The 21,899-nt window shown below is 46.8% G+C and overlaps 1 protein-coding gene across 1 annotated transcript in view; it reads left to right on the forward strand.

The window, feature by feature from the left end:
• The window catches only part of LOC122944209 (calcium-activated chloride channel regulator 1-like), a 69,199-nt gene that overhangs the window by 29,343 nt on the left and 17,957 nt on the right, over positions 1 to 21,899 (forward strand). Inside the window, exons 11-14 of the mRNA XM_044302432.1 lie at positions 29 to 299; positions 4,867 to 5,031; positions 5,856 to 6,086; positions 6,983 to 7,320. Coding sequence (XP_044158367.1) covers positions 29 to 299; positions 4,867 to 5,031; positions 5,856 to 6,086; positions 6,983 to 7,320 — 1,005 coding nt within the window. The remainder of the gene's footprint in view (positions 1 to 28; positions 300 to 4,866; positions 5,032 to 5,855; positions 6,087 to 6,982; positions 7,321 to 21,899) is intronic.

Raw genomic sequence — 21,899 nt, forward strand, 5'->3', positions numbered from 1 at the left:
TAATCTGTGTTTTTTTTTGTCTTTATAGAGAGGACAATGGGATTATAGCATTTGTAACCTTCTTACATCGAACCAAGCCCTAGGTTTCATTGTGAACTCTAGAGCAGCAGATGTAAACCTGCCTCCAATTACTGTTAATACCCATATGAACACAGTCACAAACACTTACCCGAATCCAATGATTGTATATGCAGCAGTCAGTCAAGGAATGTTACCTGTGAGAGGAGCAAAAGTAACGGCAATAATTGAGCCAGCATCTGGTGCAACAGAAACTCTGGAACTTCTGGATAACGGCGCAGGTATATTGTATGGTGCATCCAGTGCAGTTTCTAGGTAAAATTTCTCTCAGGGCGAGAGTCAAAAAAACTCCCCCCCCCCTCCCCTCACAACTGCTCGATGAAATACGTGTCTCCCCATTGTAAAAAATGTGGAACCACATTGCACGGACGGTCACAGTGACGCACCCAGTGACCCACTGTCCCATAGACTCAGGCTCTCACTCACAGCAGGCTTCTTTCTCAGCACTGCTCCGGGCGGGCGGTAACAGGCAGGCAGTGCGGGCGGCGGTGCTCACCTCACTCACTGTACGTCACGCAGGCTGCCTGTGGGGGGACATTATTTTTAATAAGGATCACTATGGACATTATTTAGAATGGAGGCTGCTGTGGATGTCATTATAACTGTATAATGTCTGATAGGCCTAGTCCTGGGTTATATTACCCTGCCCTGTATAATAATGTACCCTGATACCCCTTAGTTATATTACTCCAACGGGGTAATATAACTAAGGGGTATCAGGGATGGGTACATTATTATACAGGGCATGGGCAGGGTAATATAACTCAGCTCAGGACTAGGCCTATCAGACATTATACAGTTATAATGAGTAATGACACCAACAGCAGCCTCCATTCTAAATAATGTCCATAGTGATCCTTATTAAACTTAATGTCCCCCACAGTGACAGTGGCCCCCATTTTCATGTCTCCCACAGTGGCCCCCCCATTGTAATTAATTCCCCCCATTGTAATTAATGCCCCCCCCCATTGTAATAACCCCCATCCCCCCATTGTAATTAATGCCCCCCCAGACCATCACTCGCCTCACAGCAGGCATCAGCACTGCTCAGGGGACTCAGGGCGGGCGGTAACAGGCAGGCAGTGCGGCACTCACTCAGTCACTGTATGTCACGCGCCTGCGCCGCCTAGTGGGAGGATCAGGCGCGTGACGTCAGTAAGTCTGACCAGGGCCGGTGCAAGGAGTTTTGCCGCCCTAGGCAAGATAAAAATTGGCACCCCCGCCCCCCCCCTTATCAGATCCGGAATTGCGGACCCGGATCCGCAATTCCGATCCTTAAAAAAAATAGTACATGTCCTATTCTTGTCCCCAATAACGGACAAGAATAGGCATATTCTCTTAGTGCCGGCAATGTGCGGTCCGCAAAATGTAGTATTAATAACTAAACAATTAAATAATACACATATTGCATTGTCTACTTACCACCAGGACAATTAGATGATCTGGTCTCTGGCTGCAGTCTGGCTCTTGGTCTGGCTCTGCGGACTCCCTTGTCACTCTCTTCTCCCCCCCTCCCTTGTCACTCTCTTCTCCCCCCCTCCCTTGTCACTCTCTTCTCCCCCCCCCCCCTTGTCACTCTCTTCTCCCCCCCCTCCCTTGTCACTCTCTTCTCCCCCCCTCCCTTGTCACTCTCTTCTCCCCCCCTCCCTTGTCACTCTCTTCTCCCCCCCCTCCCTTGTCACTCTCTTCTCCCCCCCTCCCTTGTCACTCTCTTCTCCCCCCCCTCCCTTGTCACTCTCTTCTCCCCCCTCCCTTGTCACTCTCTTCTCCCCCCCTCCCTTGTCACTCTCTTCTCCCCCCCTCCCTTGTCACTCTCTTCTCCCCCCCCTCTTCTTCCTCCCCCTCCTTGTCACTCTCTTCTCCCCCCCTCCCTTGTCACTCTCTTCTCCCCCCCCTCCCTTGTCACTCTCTTCTCCCCCCCTCCCTTGTCACTCTCTTCTCCCCCCCCCTCCCTTGTCACTCTCTTCTCCCCCCCCTCCCTTGTCACTCTCTTCTCCCCCCCCCTCCCTTGTCACTCTCTTCTCCCCCCCCCCCTTGTCACTCTCTTCTCCCCCCTCCCTTGTCACTCTCTTCTTCCCCCCTTGTCACTCTCATTCTACTCTCCCCCCACCCCCCTTGTCACTCTCATTCTACTACTCCCCCACCCCCCTTGTCACTCTCATTCTACTACTCCCCCCCCTTGTCACTCTCATTCTATACTCCCCCCCTTGTCACTCTCAGTCTACTACTCCCCCCGCTTGTCACTCTCAGTCTACTACTCCCCCCGCTTGTCACTCTCAGTCTACTACTCCCCCCCGCTTGTCACTCTCAGTCTACTACTCCCCCCCCCTTGTCACTCTCAGTCTACTACTCCCCCCACCCCCCTTGTCACTCTCATTCCATCTACACCCCCCACCCCCTTGTCACTCACATTTCCTCCCCCTTGTCAGTGTCACTTCTAATGTAGCGTGGCCGAGCTCTGTTCGCTCCGCGGTACAGGAGCTTTTGTTTCCTGTACCCGGCTGACAGGAAGTGCTCACTTAGTGTGCACTTCCTTTCAGTCCGGCCGGGTACAGGAAACAAATGCTCCTGTACCCCGGGCCGGACCGAACAGAGCTCGGCCACGCTACATTAACAACTCAGTCTGCAGCGCAGGCAGGCTGCGCAGCACTGAGCCGGCCGCTCAGGAGGCTCAGCATGAGGGGCGCCGCCGGCCGACCGCCCGATCCTTTACTTTCATAACCCAATTATAATTATTATTTTTTTTTACCTCAACGGGCGCCCCTGCTTCTGACAGCGCCCCGGGCGGCCGCCCGTCCCGCCCGCCCCGCCCGCCCCTAGAAACGGCCCTGGGTGCATCGTTGTCATCCGAATCCACAGAAGTCTATGCAGGAGTTGCTAGACTCCTCTAGCAGCCTCTTATCTCCTGTGAAAAGAAATCCATGGCAGGTTGAAATCTAAAATGCCTGATCTTTCTTTCCCCCAACATTTGTTATCAACAGGAACAATTGAGAAGATCCAGTCACACTGATTGATTTGTGAGCTGCAGCCAGCATTTTGTAGAGCGGGAGGCGCTGAGCAGACTGATATATAGTTTTGTCTGAAAAGATTCAGTGTAACCTGCTACAGTGGCATGCCTAGGGGGGAAGTGGGGGGTGCGGTCCGCCTTTGGTGTCGGCTATCAGGCGGGTGCCAGAAGCAATGAGCCGCAAACCTTCTCACTGTTTACCGCTGGCCCAGTGACGTCACAACTAGTATCAACTGGCCTGGGCGGAGCTAAGCTCCATTCAGTGAGAAGGCTGCGGCGCTGCTGGAGCGCCGCTGCCTCCTCAAACAGCTAATCGGCGGGGTCCAGGGTGTCGGACCCCCGCCGGTCAGATGCTGATGATCTATCCAGAGGATAGATCATCAGTTAAAACATATATATATAAATATAATATATATATATATATATATATATATATAAGTTTTTAGCCATAATATATTTACACATATTATTATATATTTAGAATATATTATATATTATAATACATGTAAATATATTATGGCTAAAACATCAGTAGTAGTTTCCCACTTATTATGCATTCATATATATCAGAAGTATGATTTTACATAAATATATTATATATATATATATATATATATATATATGTATATATATTTGTTTTTGTAATTACACTTTTTTTATGCCATGCATTTTTTACAATTATAAAAAAAAAATATATATATATAAATCTAATTTTACTTCTATTTCTGAAAAAGTTTATGACTGGATTTGAACTAACAGCTTCTGCATCATAACTCAGAACTATACTATACTATATAGCTGCATAACCAGTCACTTAAACAAAAAAAACAAAAAAAGAGATTTCTACTGTATAGGTCTCAGTAGAAGTCTCATATTTTATTTTAATTTTTGTTTAGTAACTGGCTATGCAGCTATTATAGCTGAGTTGTTAAGTGTCTTGCCTCTAATCCTGGCAGAAACTTTTCTGAAATGCAGGCTAAATTAGATTTAAATACACTGGGGTGTCCCCAAGCACTGACTTCATATATGGACATATCTATATGTGGAGTCAGAGCAGGGACTCTTAAGCTGCGGACTCACACTGAGGGATTCCCTCACTGTACAACGATCTTCTGCATAGAAATAGAGGCTAAATTAGATTTAAATACACTGACTCGGGCATTATGCTCGAGCACAGGTGGTGTTTGGCCGAACTCCGCGATGTGCCGAGCGTAGCGATGCTCGAGCCAATCTGGTGTTCGGCTGAGCATGCCCGCTCAACACTAATATTGAACACAGAGTATACACCATTAATGTCTAATTACACTTCTAGAACTCCCATCTAATGGGCGAAATACATGAAGAATGCACGTGAGAAGCCACAAGACATAGACATACATGTCTGTTACCAGATGGTTGGGGAGCCGCACAGAATAGTATTGAGGGCCGCAGGTTGGGCACCCCTGCTTTAAGGGGTTGGGTCCATGTAAAATGTATTTCTTATTGACACCACTCCCAACCCACATTATAATATTCTCGGTGGTCCCCCTGCTGATGGAATTGTCACATTGTAACCTTTGGCTCTTAATTCCTTTTATAGTTAGTTGCTGTTTACATTTTAAAGCAGAACTAATTAGAGTGGGGAAATCTAGTTTTACATATGGTGGTAGATTACATATGCAAATACATTTCTATTACGCTATAGATTAAAAAACAAATAATGAAAGAAAACTCCTTCAACAAACTTCATGATGACATAAAATGTAGATTACTTTTCATTTATATTTATTGTTTCATTTTAGGTGCGGACATTGTCAAGAACGATGGTGTCTACTCGAGGTACTTCACTGCCTATAAAATCAACGGGAGATACAACCTAAAAGTGCGGGTCCAAGGTGTAAAAGGTCAAACCCGCTTAGCAATGCACAGAAGTCGTGCATTTTATGTGCCAGGATACGTAGAGAATGGTATGATTTGACCTGTTGAGCTATTTCTCTAAATAATTAGTTGTCCTAGATGATTTCTCAAAGGTTTCTCTTTGTCTTAAATGGGTTGTGAAAGTTTTGGGAGGAGCCAGCCCTGTGAAGGGAAGCTTACTTACCTGCTTTCCATGCTGCCCCCCCCCCTCCCCGCTCCTTTTATTCCAGGTCTAGGCTTCTACTCTGAGCTCTCTCACTGTAAACATCTAGTTTGACACGGGTGCAGCCAATAACTGCCACGGAGGAGAACGGCTGCCCTTGGAACGTGAATTCTTGTAACAACGCAAGGTGATCAAGTCACCACTGCAACCAAAGACTGGCTGCAGTGATGTCAAATCAGATATTTACAGTGAGGGAGCGTAGCCGAGCAGCCTAGGCCTGAAAGAGAAGGAGCGGGGAGCCGGCCCAGGAAGCAGGTAAGTAAGATTCCCTTTATAGGGCTGACCAAGAAGGTGTTTGCCACCTCCCCCCGACCCCCCAAACGTACACAACCCCTTTAAGATTCCTTTCTTGCTTTATAATCAGACTAGCAGTAAAGCCTGTTGTGTGAAAAAATACAATGGCTCTAGAAAACTCTGCCCCCTTATATGCCATCATTCTGCCACATGGATGTCGCAACTCTGTCTCCGGGGTATGCCATCACTGTCCCCCTTGTGCCAACAATAATCCCTGTATGCCATTACTGTCCACTGAATATGCTATCGCTGTCCCCTTTGTGTCACCACTCTGCCTTTTGTTTGCCCTGTGCAAAAAATACCATGGATTCAGTAAGAATAGTACAGTATTTCCCTATTTCTATTATTTTGCTGCAGGCGTAGTCACTTTGAATGCTCCACGACCAGAAGTGGATGATGGTAACCTGAACCTGGGAGAATTCAGTCGGATAGCCTCTGGAGGAGCATTTGACGTGTCCAACATTCCACCTAAGATCCCAATAGACATCTATAAACCTGATAAGATAATAGACCTGGATGCAACGATTAAAAATGGCGCAATCACTCTTACGTGGACAGCGACTGGTGATGACTTGGATCAGGGGAATGGTATGTCTGCTTTTTATATAATATGTAGCTTATTACATTTCATAGCTAAACATGGGTTTGTAATTAATAAAGACAGTAATTGAACAACACTTTTATAGGTGGGAAATGGTAAATGCATCTAATTCCAAGACACACAATGCAGGGTTACTTCCCAGGATTGTAGGAGAAACTATTTTATTGCATTTAATAACTTATGATTTTCCTGTAAGCAGAAAGGATGGACAGTTATTTATTTGAAATGTATGGCTGGTCACAACTTTTCCTGGACATGACAGCTGATCTCCAGGGGTTTCAGAAGCCAAACCCATCAGCACATGTAGAAAAGTATATATATTTTTTTTATAACACAAATATTGTGCAGCTCTTGCTCGTTCGATGTAATATAAAAAAGGTATTTTGTAATGTACATATATTGCAAAAAAACTTTTGTCGTCTTCCGCTATTTGATCTGGTGACACTAAGGTGGAGATTTATCAAGACCTGTCCCATCTGCGCTGGTCTTGATATCCCCTAAACGCCTAACCGGAAATCTACAACAGCTCTGAGATTTCTCGCTTCAATTCCGCCAGAAAAAAAGTCACAAACACATAGGGGCACATTTATTAAGACCGGCGTTTTAGACGCTGGTCTTAATAAGTCCCTGTGCTGGTGGTGGATCTCCGAAGTTATGTAGAGGGGCTGCCTTACATTTAGACCATTTTCTACACCTAAACAAGGCATAGAAAATGATGAGTGAAACAGGCCTAGCGGCCCGTCCCCGCACCACGTCACGCCAACTTTTAGACCTGGTTTTGGGCCCCGTAGCAGTCGCTTCCCCTATAGCTACGCCCCTGCTTATGTATATGATTAACATTAGTGGCTTAATTTGAATTTGCTCTGTCTTTTGCTCATTTCAGCCACAAGCTATGACTTAAGAATGAACCCCAATCCGAAAGATCTCATTGACAACTTTAATGGGTCAACTGCCATCAATGTGTCCAGTCTTACTCCTCTGCCGGCGGGATCCACTGAAACATTCACGTTTGTTCCAGAAAATATAAAGTTAACAAATGGAACAATTTTGTTCTTTTCCTTGGTTGCCATTGATGATTCTTTTCAGAGATCTGATATATCAAACATAGCCCAGGCAGCACTTTTTATTCCTCCAACACCAATTCCGACCCCAAAACTAACACCAACGACGACCCCAGAACCAGATAGCGGTAGAATTGGTTCAGCAGCTGATATAACTATAGTATGTGCACTTTCTATTTTGATTTGCCTAATAGTTTAAGTTACCATCTACACTACAGTACATGATCAAGTCTGCAAAGGGGCTATCACACACATTTGAAACTTTTTTTTTTTTTTAAATGACCTATCTGCTTATCTGGGGGGCTTTCTTCCCTTTCTGTGGGTGGGCAGCAGCTCTTGAAGTACCTGCATCTCCAAGGATGATCTGCAATTAGCTCTTGTTAACCCCTTCTTCCCCTGCATACAAAATTATCCCTCACATATAGCTCTACAGATACATATAGTATGTAATACCCCCACAATTTCACTCTCCACAGTCCAGAGAGAATTTGGAAGTAGAGATGAATGAATGAAAAGTGTTTGGCCGCTTCACCTGCTTCTCTATGATTATTACTGCTCCAGTTTTGAGGGAGCAGGGAAGCTACTGAGCATGCTAGTCCACCACCGAATGCAAGAGAACGTGGATAAGAAGGATAGGCACCAGGGGGCGCTACCAGAAAAAAAAATTAAATGTACATAAAACAATACTTTTCTTGCATGCATATCTCAATTATATTTTATGGGTAACCCCTTTAATAAAGATCGTTATAAAAGATCACTTCTGTATAGGTACAGACGCAGTAGGTAGAATTCACTTATCTAAAACCTGATAGTCTGGAATTTCTACATTTTTAGGACTGGGCTGAAATCCCAATGTTAAATTGTTAATCTTACCTGCCATCAATCACCATGTTTAGCAGGGAGCAGTGTTAGGACTCATGAGAAGGGACTGAAGGTAAAACAGAGAGGACCATGTGCAGTCAGGATCAGACTGGCATACCAGAGGATCCTCCAGTGGGCCCAAGCTAGTAACACAGGGCCCATAAGGTCCTATATACACAGAGGGTTGGTCCTCAGAAGCAATTACTTTTGTGGGCCCAAGGGACTTCATTCCGACGATGGGTGGGGTACACATAATTTCAACACTCTAGGTTCTGGTTACGGCATATTATAGACCCATAGGAACTTCATGTGCAGGTATGTGGTGCCTCTGTAAGGTACTGTATTTTTTCCTAAAAGCATAGCAGAGAATTCCAAACAGAGGTTGTAGGCCTATAGAAGGCTCCGAGCAGCTTTACAACAGGGGTCTATAATATATCAGTCTGCATGAGATGTGACACTCAGGTTCTGATTCAGCATTAGTTGCTACTGTGGAACTTGTTAAAACTGCCGCCATGCCAGGGCACATTCAGGTGGTCTAACATTTACAATAATAGTAATATGCTGAATTATCACAATTTTACTGCACAATCACCTTAGAAATCAGGTTTGGATGATACATTAACATGCCTAACAAATCAAATGCTTTGAGATTCCCAGGATTTTTCCATTAAAAGAATGTTAAGGTGGAAATAAAAAATTTGTGTCCATTAGTTACAGTGTCGTGTTCACTTCTTCTTGTTATGTGATGTACCTGGAAAATAATAAGCAGGGGTGCACCTAGCCTTTCTGCTGCCTGAGGCGAAAACTGAAACGGCGCCCCACCCATACAAATTTCCTAACCTTTGCCCCAATGAAAGCGCTCATTGCCCATCACCCTTCCGCTGCCCCCTCTTGCCCCTTCCTGGTGCTGCCTGAGGCGATCGCATCACAGGGCCTCATTTGCAGGCCTCAAAACACGGCGCATCTGTGTGAATATAACCTTATTAGGGGTGTAGTCCTGCCCTATATATTACTGGTGATAGTCCTGCGTCTTTTATATACATACAGGCTGGGGCAGGCGGTGAAGTCTTCTTCATACCTGGTAGGACTAAGCTGGAGAGCAGGAGCTGGGAGGGGTGGCTGTCCTTGGATCACATCACTGCAACACAGAGCATCAGACAGGAGGGGTGTGTGGTTTTTTTTAAGAAAATTGCCGAAACCCACTTTTTAAGGACCAGTTCAGGTCTGAAGTCACTTTGTGGGGCCTACATAGTGGATACCCCCATAAATGACCCCATTGTAGAAACTACACCCCTCAAGGTATTCAAAACCGATTTTACAAACTTTGTTAACCCTTTAGGCGTTCCTCAAGAATTAAAGGAAAATGGAGATCAAATTTTAAAATTTCACTTTTTTGGCAGATTTTCAATTTTAATCAAAATTTCTCTTTAACACATCGATGGTTAACAGCCAAACAAAACTCAATATTTATTACCCAGATTCTGCGTTTACAGAAACACCCCACATGTGGTCATAAACTGCTGTATGGGCACACGGCAGGGCGCCGAAGAAAAAGAACTCCACATGGTTTTTAGATGCCATGTCCCATTTGAAGCCCCCTGATGCACCCTTACAGTAGAAACTCCCAAGAAGTGACCCCATTTTGGAAACTAGGGGATAAGGTGCCAGTTTTATTAGTACTATTTCTGGGCACACCCACACAGACACACCCAGTGCACACACACTAGGAAGGAAGTTAACCCTTCCAACACCAGGGAAGGGAAGAAAGCCACTTAAAGGGGACGTGCACCCATAAATAAACCTTGTGCACAGAAACAGAAACATGGCACACCTAAATAGACAGGTTGCCAGGTGCAACCGCATGCACAACATAGCAAGCTGCCTCGCAACAGCTCAGGCTGCTATGCTGCCACATAAACAATGTTGCCAGCGGCAACCACAAGTGAGGCAACATACTACAGCCCTCACCTGTGATGACAACCAGACCTAGACCGCAGGCAACTGCATGCGGTTACAGGAGTCACGACCATGACTATTGTCGTGACAATATGTGGCTGACCCTACGGATCAGAATAGAGAGGAGTGGCTCTTGAAGGGATGTCAGTATCTTACCCTTTTGAAAGAGAAAGCCCAACGCAAACAGTTTTTTTGCTAAAACATCCCATTTTGAATTGGGGAATCGGTCTAGCAGGCTCATATAGTGCACCAGAATCAGGCCTTACCTGCAGTGCTGCGAATCCGAGCTGGAGATGGTGGTATGCTAATAGAATCTAGCGCTATAGCACAGGGGTTTCAGGAGTTCTATCAAGACCTGTATGGGGCACAGGTAGAATACACCTCAGCAGAGGTCCTAGACTACCTCCGGGAACTGGAGTTCCCCAAACTGCCGAAGCCATTGCTTCACTAGCGAATGGCAAGTCTCCCGGCCCAGATGGCCTGCCATTAGAAGTGTACACTAGATATGCAGACACTTTGACGGCTTCCCTACTCAAAATGTATGAGAATTCCTTTGTTATGGGGCTTTGCCGCCATCTCTGTATGATGCCACCATTATAATACTTCTTAACCACTTGCCATCTGGGCCATTTGCCCCCTTCCTGACCAGGCCTAATTTAGCAAAACTGCCATATCTCACTTTATGTGGTAATAACTTTGGAACGCCTTTATTTATCCAAGTCATTCAGAGATTGTTTTCTCGTGACACATTGTACTTCATGATAGTCATAAATTTTAGTCTAAATATTTCACCTTTATTTATGAAAAAATCCCAAATTTACCAAAAAAATACAAAAATTCGCAATTTTCTAAATTTCAATTTCTCTGCTTTTAAAACAGAAAGTGATACCTCAAAAATATTTATTACTTAACATTCCCCATATGTCTACTTTATGTTGGCATCATTTTGGAAATGTCATTTTATTTTTTTAGGACGTTAGAAGGCTTAGAAGTTTAGAAGCAATTCTTCAAATTTTTAAGAAAATTGCCGAAACCCACTTTTTAAGGACCAGTTCAGGTCTGAAGTCACTTTGTGGGGCCTACATAGTGGATACCCCCATAAATGACCCCATTGTAGAAACTACACCCCTCAAGGTATTCAAAACCGATTTTACAAACTTTGTTAACCCTTTAGGCGTTCCTCAAGAATTAAAGGAAAATGGAGATCAAATTTTAAAATTTCACTTTTTTGGCAGATTTTCAATTTTAATCAAAATTTCTCTTTAACACATCGATGGTTAACAGCCAAACAAAACTCAATATTTATTACCCAGATTCTGCGTTTACAGAAACACCCCACATGTGGTCATAAACTGCTGTATGGGCACACGGCAGGGCGCCGAAGAAAAAGAACTCCACATGGTTTTTAGATGCCATGTCCCATTTGAAGCCCCCTGATGCACCCTTACAGTAGAAACTCCCAAGAAGTGACCCCATTTTGGAAACTAGGGGATAAGGTGCCAGTTTTATTAGTACTATTTCTGGGTACATATGATTTTTTGATCATTCATTATAACACTTTATGGGGCAAGGTGACCAAAAAATTGGTTGTCTTAGCACAGTTTCTATTTATTTATTTTTACAGCGTTCATCTGAGGGGTTCAGTCAAGTGACATTTTTATAGAGCAGATTGTTACGGACGTGGCGATACCTAATATGTATACTTTTTCTGATTTATTAAAGTTTTACACAATAATAGCATTTTTGAAACCCAAAAAATTATGTTTTAGTGTCTCCATGTTCTAAGAGCTATATTTTTTTTATTTTTTGAGAGATTTTCTTATGTAGGGGCTCATTTTTTGCGGGATGAGGTGAAGGTTTTATTGGTACCATTTTGTGGGACATACGCGTTTTTGATCACTTGGTGTTGCACCTTTTGTGACGTAAGGTGACCAAAATTGCTTGTTTTGACACATTTTTTTTTTTTTACGGTGTTCACCCTAGGGGTTAGGTCATGTGATATTTTTATAGAGCTGGTTTTTACGGACGCGACAATACCTAATATGTATACTTTTTTTATTTGTTTCACTTAAACACAATAATAGCATTTTTGAAACAAAAAAAATGATGTTTTAGTGTCTCCGTGTTCTAAGAGCTATAGTTTTTTTTATTTTTTGAGAGATTTTCTTATGTAGGGGCAAATTTTTTGCGGGATGAGGTGACGGTTTTAGTGGTACCATTTTGTGGGACATACGCGTTTTTGATCACTTTGTGTTGCACCTTTTGTGATGTAAAGTGACAAAAATTGCTTGTTTTGACACTGTTTTTTTTTTTTCTTTTCCGGTGTTCACCTGAGGGGTTAGGTCATGTGATATCTTTATAGAGCTGGTTTTTACGGACGCGGCAATACCAAATATGTCTATTTTATTTGATTTTTTCTATTTTTAACATTTTTTTATTCCTTACTTGGGGACTTTTTTTTTTTACATGTGAAACTTTTTATTTTTATTTTTTCAACCCTTTATTTATTTATTTTTTATTTTACACTTTTCGTCCCCCATAAGGTCATACAAGACCTCTGGGGGACATTTACTTCACTTTTTCTTTTCACTGTTAGTAGCCCCAGTTACAGTGGAAATACACCCCCCAGAGAGGCTGCACAGCGCAATACTGCGCTGTACAGCCTCAGAGCAGGGCTGATCGAGGTCTCTGAAAGACCTCACACAGCTCCTGAACTCTCCGGTCCCGGCGGTCACATGACCGCCGGGCCGGAACAGGAAGCGCATAGCTGTGTGTGCAGCGATCCAGAAGACAGGGACACCTGGGAACTGTCCCTGCCTTCTCTCTGGGTTGCCCTGCTGTCACTGACTACGGGCAACCCGATCAGCAGCTGCACGATTAGCGTGCAGCTGCGATCTCTGAAAGGACGTTTTAAAACGTCCATTAGGAGATAGAGATCCACCTCCCGGACGTTTATAGTCTATGGGCGGACGGGAGGTGGTTAAGTCAGGCAAGGACCCAGCTTACTGTGGATCATACAGGCTAATATCGCTATTAAAACTAGACTACAGAATATTGGCTGAGATACTGACAGTTCGTCTGGCTAGATATGTTCTTACTATAATCCACCCCGACCAGTCTGGATTCATGCCAGGGAAATCCACCATTGATAACATCCAGAGAGTGCAGGTGGTGACTCAAATAGGTCTTAGGCAACAGCAGCAATGGGCACTGGCAACGTTAGATGCAGCTAAAGCTTTTGACTCAGTAGAATGGCCTTATCTGTTGACCACCCTTCAATGCTTTGGTTTTGGGACCAACTTTATTAAATGGTTCTCTATTCTGTACAAGTACCCAAGATCTAACATCCTAGTGAATGGCATCTGCTCAACTTATTTCCCTTTGGGACAGAAACTAGGCAGGGGTGCCCGCCATCTCCGCTACTATTCGCCCTAGAAATAGAGCTATTAGCCATGCGCATTTAAAGTGATTCTCAGTTCTGGGTGTTCAAGTAGGAGACATGGAGGACAAACTGGGACTCTATGCTGACGATATGGTGCACTTTATATCAAAGGTGGAGGACACTCTCCCTAAAGCTATCTCTTTAAATGATACTTTTGGCCATTATTCTGTACTACGGATTAACTGGTCTAAATCCGCTCTATTTCTGTTGTATGATACTTTTTGGGCCCGCCTTACTGGAGAATTACCTGTGGTTTCCCGCTTTAAATATTTAGGACTAGTTATTACTAGAGTTGAGCAGACACCTGGATGTTCGGGTTCGGGATCCGAACCCGATCCGAACTTCGTCCCGAACCCGAACCCCATTGAAGTCAATGGGGACCCAAACTTTTCGGCACTAAAAAGGCTGTAAAACAGCCCAGGAAAGGGCTAGAGGGCTGCAAAAGGCAGCAACATGTAGGTAAATCCCCTGCAAACAAATGTGGATAGGGAAATTAATTAAAATAAAAATTAAATAAATAAAAATTAACTAAAATCAATTGGAGAGAGGTCCCATAGCAGAGAATCTGGCTTCACGTCACCCACCACTGGAACAGTCCATTCTCAGATATTTAGGCCCCGGCACCCAGGCAGAGGAGAGAGGTCCCGTAACATAGAATCTGTCTTCATGTCAGCAGAGAATCAGTCTTCATATCATAGCAGAGAATCAGGCTTCACGTCAGCCACCAATGCAACAGTCCATTGTCAGATATTTAGGCCCAGCACCCAGGCAGAGGAGAGAGGTCCCGTAACATAGAATCTGTCTTCATGTCAGCAGAGAATCAGTCTTCATATCATAGCAGAGAATCAGGATTCACGTCAGCCACCAATGCAACAGTCCATTGTCAGATATTTAGGCCCATCACCCAGGCAGAGGAGAGAGGTCCCGTAACAGACAATCTGGCTTCATGTCAACAGAGAATCAGTCTTCATACCATAGCAGAGAATCAGGCTTCACGTCAGCCACCAATGCAACAGTTCATTGTCAGATATTTAGGCCCAGCACCCAGGCAGAAGAGAGAGGTCCCGTAACAGACAATCTGGCTTCATGTCAGCAGAGAATCAGTCTGCATGTCATAGCAGAGAATCAGGCTTCACGTCAGCCACCACTGCAACAGTCCATTGGCATATATTTAGGCCCAGCACACAGGCAGAGGAGAGAGGTCCCGTAACAGAGAATCTGTCTTCATGTCAGCAGAGAATCAGTCTGCATGTCATAGCAGAGAATCAGGCTTCACGTCAGCCACCAGTGCAGCAGTCCATTGGCATATATTTAGGCCCAGCACCCAGGCAGAGGAGAGAGGTCCCGTAACAGACAATCTGGCTTCATGTCAGCAGAGAATAAGTCTTCATGTCATAGCAGAGAATCAGGCTTCACGTCACCCACCACTGCAACAGTCCATTTTCATAAATTTAGGCCCAGCACCCAGGCAGAGGAGAGAGGTCCCGTAACAGACAATCTGGCTTCATGTCAGCAGAGAATCAGTCTTCATATCATAGCAGAGAATCAGGCTTCACGTCAGCCACCAATGCAACAGTCCATTGTCAGATATTTAGGCCCAGCACCCAGGCAGAGGAGAGAGGTCCCGTAACAGACAATCTGGCTTCATGTCAGCAGAGAATCAGTCTGCATGTCATAGCAGAGAATCAGTCTGCATGTCATAGCAGAGAATCAGGCTTCACGTCAGCCACCACTGCAACAGTCCATTGTCATATATTTAGGCCCAGCACCCAGGCAGAGGAGAGGTTCATTCAACTTTGGGTAGCCTCGCAATATAATGGTAAAATGAAAATAAAAATAGGATTGAATGAGGAAGTGCCCTGGAGTCCAATAATATATGGTTAAGGGGAGGTAGTTAATGTCTAATCTGGACAAGGGACGGACAGGTCCTGTGGGATCCATGCCTGGTTCATTTTTATGAACGTCAGCTTGTCCACATTGGCTGTAGACAGGCGGCTGCGTTTGTCTGTAATGACGCCCCCTGCCGTGCTGAATACACGTTCAGACAAAACGCTGGCCGCCGGGCAGGCCAGCACCTCCAAGGCATAAAAGGCTAGCTCTGGCCACGTGGACAATTTAGAGACCCAGAAGTTGAATGGGGCCGAACCATCAGTCAGTACGTGGAGGGGTGTGCACACGTACTGTTCCACCATGTTAGTGAAATGTTGCCTCCTGCTAACACGTTGCGTATCAGGTGGTGGTGCAGTTAGCTGTGGCATGTTGACAAAAGTTTTCCACATCTCTGCCATGCTAACCCTGCCCTCAGAGGAGCTGGCCGTGACACAGCTGCCTTGGCGACCTCTTGCTCCTCCTCTGCCTTGGCCTTGGGCTTCCACTTGTTCCCCTGTGACATTTGGGAATGCTCTCAGTAGCGCGTCTACCAACGTGCGCTTGTACTCGCGCATCTTCCTATCACGCTCCAGTGCAGGAAGTAAGGTGGGCACATTGTCTTTGTAGCGTGGATCCAGCAGGGTGGCAACCCAGTAGTCCGCACACGTTAAAATGTGGGCAACTCTGCTGTCGTTGCGCAGGCACTGCAGCATGTAGTCGCTCATGTGTGCCAGGCTGCCCAGGGGTAAGGACAAGCTGTCCTCTGTGGGAGGCGTATCGTCATCGTCCTGCCTTTCCCCCCAGCCAAGCACCAGTGATGGGCCCGAGCTGCGTTGGGTGCCACCCCGCTGTGACCATGCTTCATCCTCATCCTCCTCCACCTCCTCCTCATCCTCTTCCTCCTCGTCCTCCAGTAGTGGGCCCTGGCTGGCCACATTTGTACCTGGCCTCTGCTGTTGCAAAAAACCTCCCTCTGAGTCACTTCGAAGAGACTGGCCTGAAAGTGCTAAAAATGACCCCTCTTCCTCCTCCTCCTCCTCCTCCTGGGCCACCTCCTCTTCCATCATCGCCCTAAGTGTTTTCTCAAGGAGACATAGAAGTGGTATTGTAACGCTGATAACGGCGTCATCGCCACTGGCCATGTTGGTGGAGTACTCGAAACAGCGCAACAGGGCACACAGGTCTTGCATGGAGGCCCAGTCATTGGTGGTGAAGTGGTGCTGTTCCGCAGTGCGACTGACCCGTGCGTGCTGCAGCTGAAACTCCACTATGGCCTGCTGCTGCTCGCACAGTCTGTCCAGCATGTGCAAGGTGGAGTTCCACCTGGTGGGCACGTCGCATATGAGGCGGTGAGCGGGAAGGCCGAAGTTACGCTGTAGCGCAGACAGGCGAGCAGCGGCAGGATGTGAACGCCGGAAGCGGGAACAGACGGCCCGCACTTTATGCAGCAGCTCTGACATGTCGGGGTAGTTGTGAATGAACTTCTGCACCACCAAATTCAGCACATGCGCCAGGCAAGGGATGTGCGTCAAACTGGCTAGTCCCAGAGCTGCAACGAGATTTCGCCCATTATCGCACACCACCAGGCCGGGCTTGAGGCTCACCGGCAGCAACCACTCGTCGGTCTGTTGTTCTATAACCCGCCACAACTCCTGTGCGGTGTGGGGCCTGTCCCCCAAACATATGAGTTTCAGAATGGCCTGCTGACGTTTACCCCGGGCTGTGCTGAAGTTGGTGGTGAAGGTGTGTGGCTGACTGGATGAGCAGGTGGAAGAAGAGGAGGAGGAAGCCGAGAAGGAGGAGGTGGCAACAGGAGGCAAAGAATGTTGCCCTGCGATCCTTGGCGGCGGAAGGACGTGCGCCAAACAGCTCTCCGCCTGGGGCCCAGCTGCCACTACATTTACCCAGTGTGCAGTTAGGGAGATATAGCTTCCCTGGCAGTGCTTACTGGTCCACGTATCTGTGGTTAGGTGGACCTTGCTACAGATGGCGTTGGGCAGTGCACACTTGATTTTATCGGATACTTGGTTGTGCAGGGAAGGCACGGCTCTCTTGGAGAAGTAGTGCCGGCTGGGAACAACATACTGTGGGACAGCAAGCGACATGAGCTGTTTGAAGCTGTCTGTGTCCACCAGCCTAAATGACAGCATTTCATAGGCCAGTAGTTTAGAAATGCTGGCATTCAGGGCCAGGGATCGAGGGTGGCTAGGTGGGAATTTACGCTTTCTCTCAAATGTTTGTGAGATGGAGAGCTGAACGCTGCCGTGTGACATGGTTGAGACGCTTGGTGACGGAGGTGGAGGTGGTGGTGGTGGTAAATCCCCTGTTTGCTGGGCGGCAGGTGCCAACGTTCCTCCAGAGGCGGAGGAAGAGGCCGAGGCGGCAGCAGCAGAAGAGGCCGAGGCGGCAGCAGCAGAAGAGGTAGCAGGGGGAGCCTGAGTGACTTCCTTGGTTTTAAGGTGTTTACTCCACTGCAGTTCATGCTTTGCATGCAGGTGCCTGGTCATGCAGGTTGTGCTCAGGTTCAGAACGTTAATGCTTCGCTTCAGGCTCTGATGGCACAGCGTGCAAACCACTCGGGTCTTGCCGTCAGCACATTGTTTGAAGAAGTGCCATGCCAGGGAACTCCTTGAAGCTGCCTTTGGGGTGCTCGGTCCCAGATGGCGGCGGTCAGTAGCAGGCGTAGTCTCTTGGCGGCGGGTGTTCTGCTTTTGCCCACTGCTCCCTCTTTTGCTACGCTGTTGGCTCGGTCTCACCACTGCCTCTTCCTCCGAACTGTGAAAGTCAGTGGCACGACCTTCATTCCATGTGGGGTCTAGGACCTCATCGTCCCCTGCATCGTCTTCCACCCAGTCTTGATCCCTGACCTTCTGTTCAGTCTGCACACTGCAGAAAGACGCAGCAGTTGGCACCTGTGTTTCGTCATCATCAGAGACATGCTGAGGTGGTATTCCCATGTCCTCATCATCAGGAAACATAAGTGGTTGTGCGTCAGTGCAGTCTATGTCTTCCACCGCTGGGGAAGGGCTAGGTGGATGCCCTTGGGAAACCCTGCCAGCAGAGTCTTCAAACAGCATAAGAGACTGCTGCATAACTTGAGGCTCAGACAGTTTCCCTGATATGCATGGGGGTGATGTGACAGACTGATGGGGTTGGTTTTCAGGCGCCATCTGTGCGCTTTTTGCAGAAGACTGGGTGGGAGATAATGTGTACGTGCTGGATCCACTGTCGGCCACCCAATTGACTAATGCCTGTACCTGCTCAGGCCTTACCATCCTTAGAACGGCATTGGGCCCCACCATATATCGCTGTAAAATCTGGCGGCTACTGGGACCTGAGGTAGTTGGTACACTAGGACGTGTGGATGTGGCAGAACGGCCACGTCCTCTCCCAGCACCAGAGGGTCCACTAAAACCACCACGACCATGTCCACGTCCGCGTCCCTTAATAGATGTTTTCCTCATGGTTATCTTTTACCACAACAACAAAAATATTATTTGGCCTAATGTATTGTATTCAAATTCAGCTGAATATAAATTTGAGGCCTAGTATTTAGGCGCTGGGTGACCGGTATAGATTTACTGACAGAATTAGACTTGGAAATGCACAGTAGCGTGTGTGTGAAGTTATTCTGAATGACCCTATGTGCACCTTGAATATTATATACCCTTTTAGGGATAGATTTCAAATAGCTCTGATATAGTAGAAACCACTAAATTATGAAATTGCTAAATTGGGAATTGTATTTCAACCCAGAACAAAAAATTTGCTTTGACGGACACTAAATAACTTGCCCAGCCAGAACAGTACAGCGGTAAAGACAGATTTAGCGGGATATAAATTTGAGGCCTAGTATTTAGGCGCTGGGTGACCGGTATGGATTTACTGACAGAATTAGACTTGGAAATGCACAGTAGCGTGTGTGTGAAGTTATTCTGAATGACCCTATGTGCACCTTGAATATTATATACCCTTTTAGGGATAGATTTCAAATAGCTCTGATACAGCAGAAACCACTAAATTATGAAATTGCTAAATTGGGAATTGTATTTCAACCCAGAACAAAAAATGTGCTTTGACGGACACTAAATAACTTGCCCAGCCAGAACAGTACAGCGGTAACGACAGATTTAGTGGGATATAAATTTGAGGCCTAGTATTTAGGCGCTGGGTGGCCGGTATGGATTTACTGACAGAATTAGGCCTCCTGCACACGACCGTTCTGTGCACCCGTGGCCGTTGTGCCGTTTTCCGTTTTTTTTCGCGGACCCATTGACTTTCAATGGGTCCGTGGAAAAATCGGAAAATGCACCGTTTTGCAGCCGAGGCCGTGATCCGTGTATCCTGTTCGTCAAAAAAATAAGACCTGTCCTATTTTTTGGACGGACAACGGTTCACGGACCCATTCAAGTCAATGGGTCCGTGAAAGAACACGGATGCACACAAGATTGGCATCCGTGTCCGTGATCCGTGGCCGTAGGTTGCTTTCATACAGACGGATCCGAAGATCCGTCTGCATAAAAGCTTTTTCTGATCTAAGTTTTCACTTCGTGAAAACTCATTTCCGACAGTATATTCTAACACAGAAGCGTTGGTGATGGGGACGCTTCTAGTTAGAATACACTGCAAACTTGGTACAAGACTGCCCCCTGCTGCCTGGCAGCACCCGATCTCTTACAGGGGGATATGATAGCACAATTAACCTCTTCAGGTGCGGCAACTAAAGGGGTTAATTGTACTATCATATTCTCCTGTAAGAGATCAGGGCTGCCAGGCAGCAGGGGGCAGACCCCCCCCTCCCCAGTTTGAATATCGTTGGTGGCACAGTGTGTGCCCATCGCCCCCCCTTCCTCCCTCTATAGTTAAAAATCGTTGGTGGCACAGTGTGTGCCCATGGCCCCCCCCTTCCTCCCTCTATAGTTAAAAATCGTTGGTGGCACAGTGTGTGCCCATCGCCCCCCCCCTTCCTCCCTCTATAGTTTAAAATCGTTGGTGGCACAGTGTGCGCCCACCATCGCCCCCCTCCATGTTCCCCCCACCCCCCCCCCCATCATTGGTGGCAGCGGAGTTCCGATCGGAGTCCCAGTTTAATCGCTGGGGCTCCGATCGGTAACCATGGCAACCAGGAAGCTACTGCAGCCCTGGTTGCCATGGTTACTTAGCAATAGTACAATAGTAGAAGATTCATACTTACCTGCTTGCTGCTGCGATGTCTGTGACCGGCCGGGAGCTCCTCCTACTGGTAAGTGACAGTTCTTTAGCAATGCACCGCACAGACCTTTCACTTACCAGTAGGTGGAGCTCCCGGCCGGTCACAGACATCGCAGCAGCAGGCAGGTAAGTATGAATCTTCTACAATTGTACTATTGCTAAGTAACCATGGCAACCAGGGATGCAGTAGCTTCCTGGTTGCCATGGTTACCGATCGGAGCCCCAGCGATTAAACTGGGACTCCGATCGGAACTCCGCTGCCACCAATGATGGGGGGGGGGGGAAGATGGAGGGGGGCGATGGTGGGCGCACACTGTGCCACCAACGATTTTTAACTATAGAGGGAGGAAGGGGGGGCCATGGGCACACACTGTGCCACCAACGATTTTTAACTATAGAGGGAGGAAGGGGGGGGGGGGCGATGGGCACACACTGTGCCACCAACGATTTTTAACTATAGAGGGAGGAAGGGGGGGGCGATGGGCACACACTGTGCCACCAACGATTTTTAACTATAGAGGGAGGAAGGGGGGGCCATGGGCACACACTGTGCCACCAACGATATTCAAACTGGGGAGGGGGGGTCTGCCCCCTGCTGCCTGGCAGCCCTGATCTCTTACAGGAGAATATGATAGTACAATTAACCCCTTTAGGTGCCGCACCTGAAGAGGTTAATTGTGCTATCATATCCCCCTGTAAGAGATCGGGTGGTGCCAGGCAGCAGGGGGCAGTCTTGTACCAAGTTTGCAGTGTATTCTAACCTGAAGCGTCCCCATCACCATGGGAACGCCTCTGTGTTAGAATATACTGTCGGAAATGAGTTTCACGAAGTAGCTCATATCCGACAGTATATTCTAACGTAGAGGCGTTCCCATGGTGATGGGGACGCTTCAAGTTATGTTCGGGTGTCCGCCTGGCCGTGCGGAGGCAAGCGGATCAGTCCTGAATTACAATGCAAGTCAATGGGGACGGATCCGTTTGAAGATGACACACTGTGGCTCAATTTTCAAACGGATCCGTCCCCATTGACTTGCATTGTAATTCAGGACGGATCCGTTTGGCTCCGCACGGCCAGGCGGACACCAAAACGACTTTTTTTTCATGTCCGTGGATCCTTCAAAAATCAAGGAAGACCCACGGACGAAAAAACGGTCACGGATCACGGACCCACGGACCCCGTTTTTGCGGACCGTGAAAAAATACTGTCGTGTGCAGGAGGCCTTAGACTTGGAAATGCACAGTAGCGTGTGTGTGAAGTTATTCTGAATGACCCTATGTGCACCTTGAATATTATATACCCTTTTAGGGATAGATTTCAAATAGCTCTGATATAGCAGAAACCACTAAATTATGAAATTGCTAAATTGGGAATTGTATTTCAACCCAGAACAAAAAATGTG

Source organism: Bufo gargarizans, chromosome 7, assembly GCF_014858855.1.
Source record: "Bufo gargarizans isolate SCDJY-AF-19 chromosome 7, ASM1485885v1, whole genome shotgun sequence".
NCBI classification, from domain to species: Eukaryota; Metazoa; Chordata; class Amphibia; order Anura; family Bufonidae; genus Bufo; species Bufo gargarizans.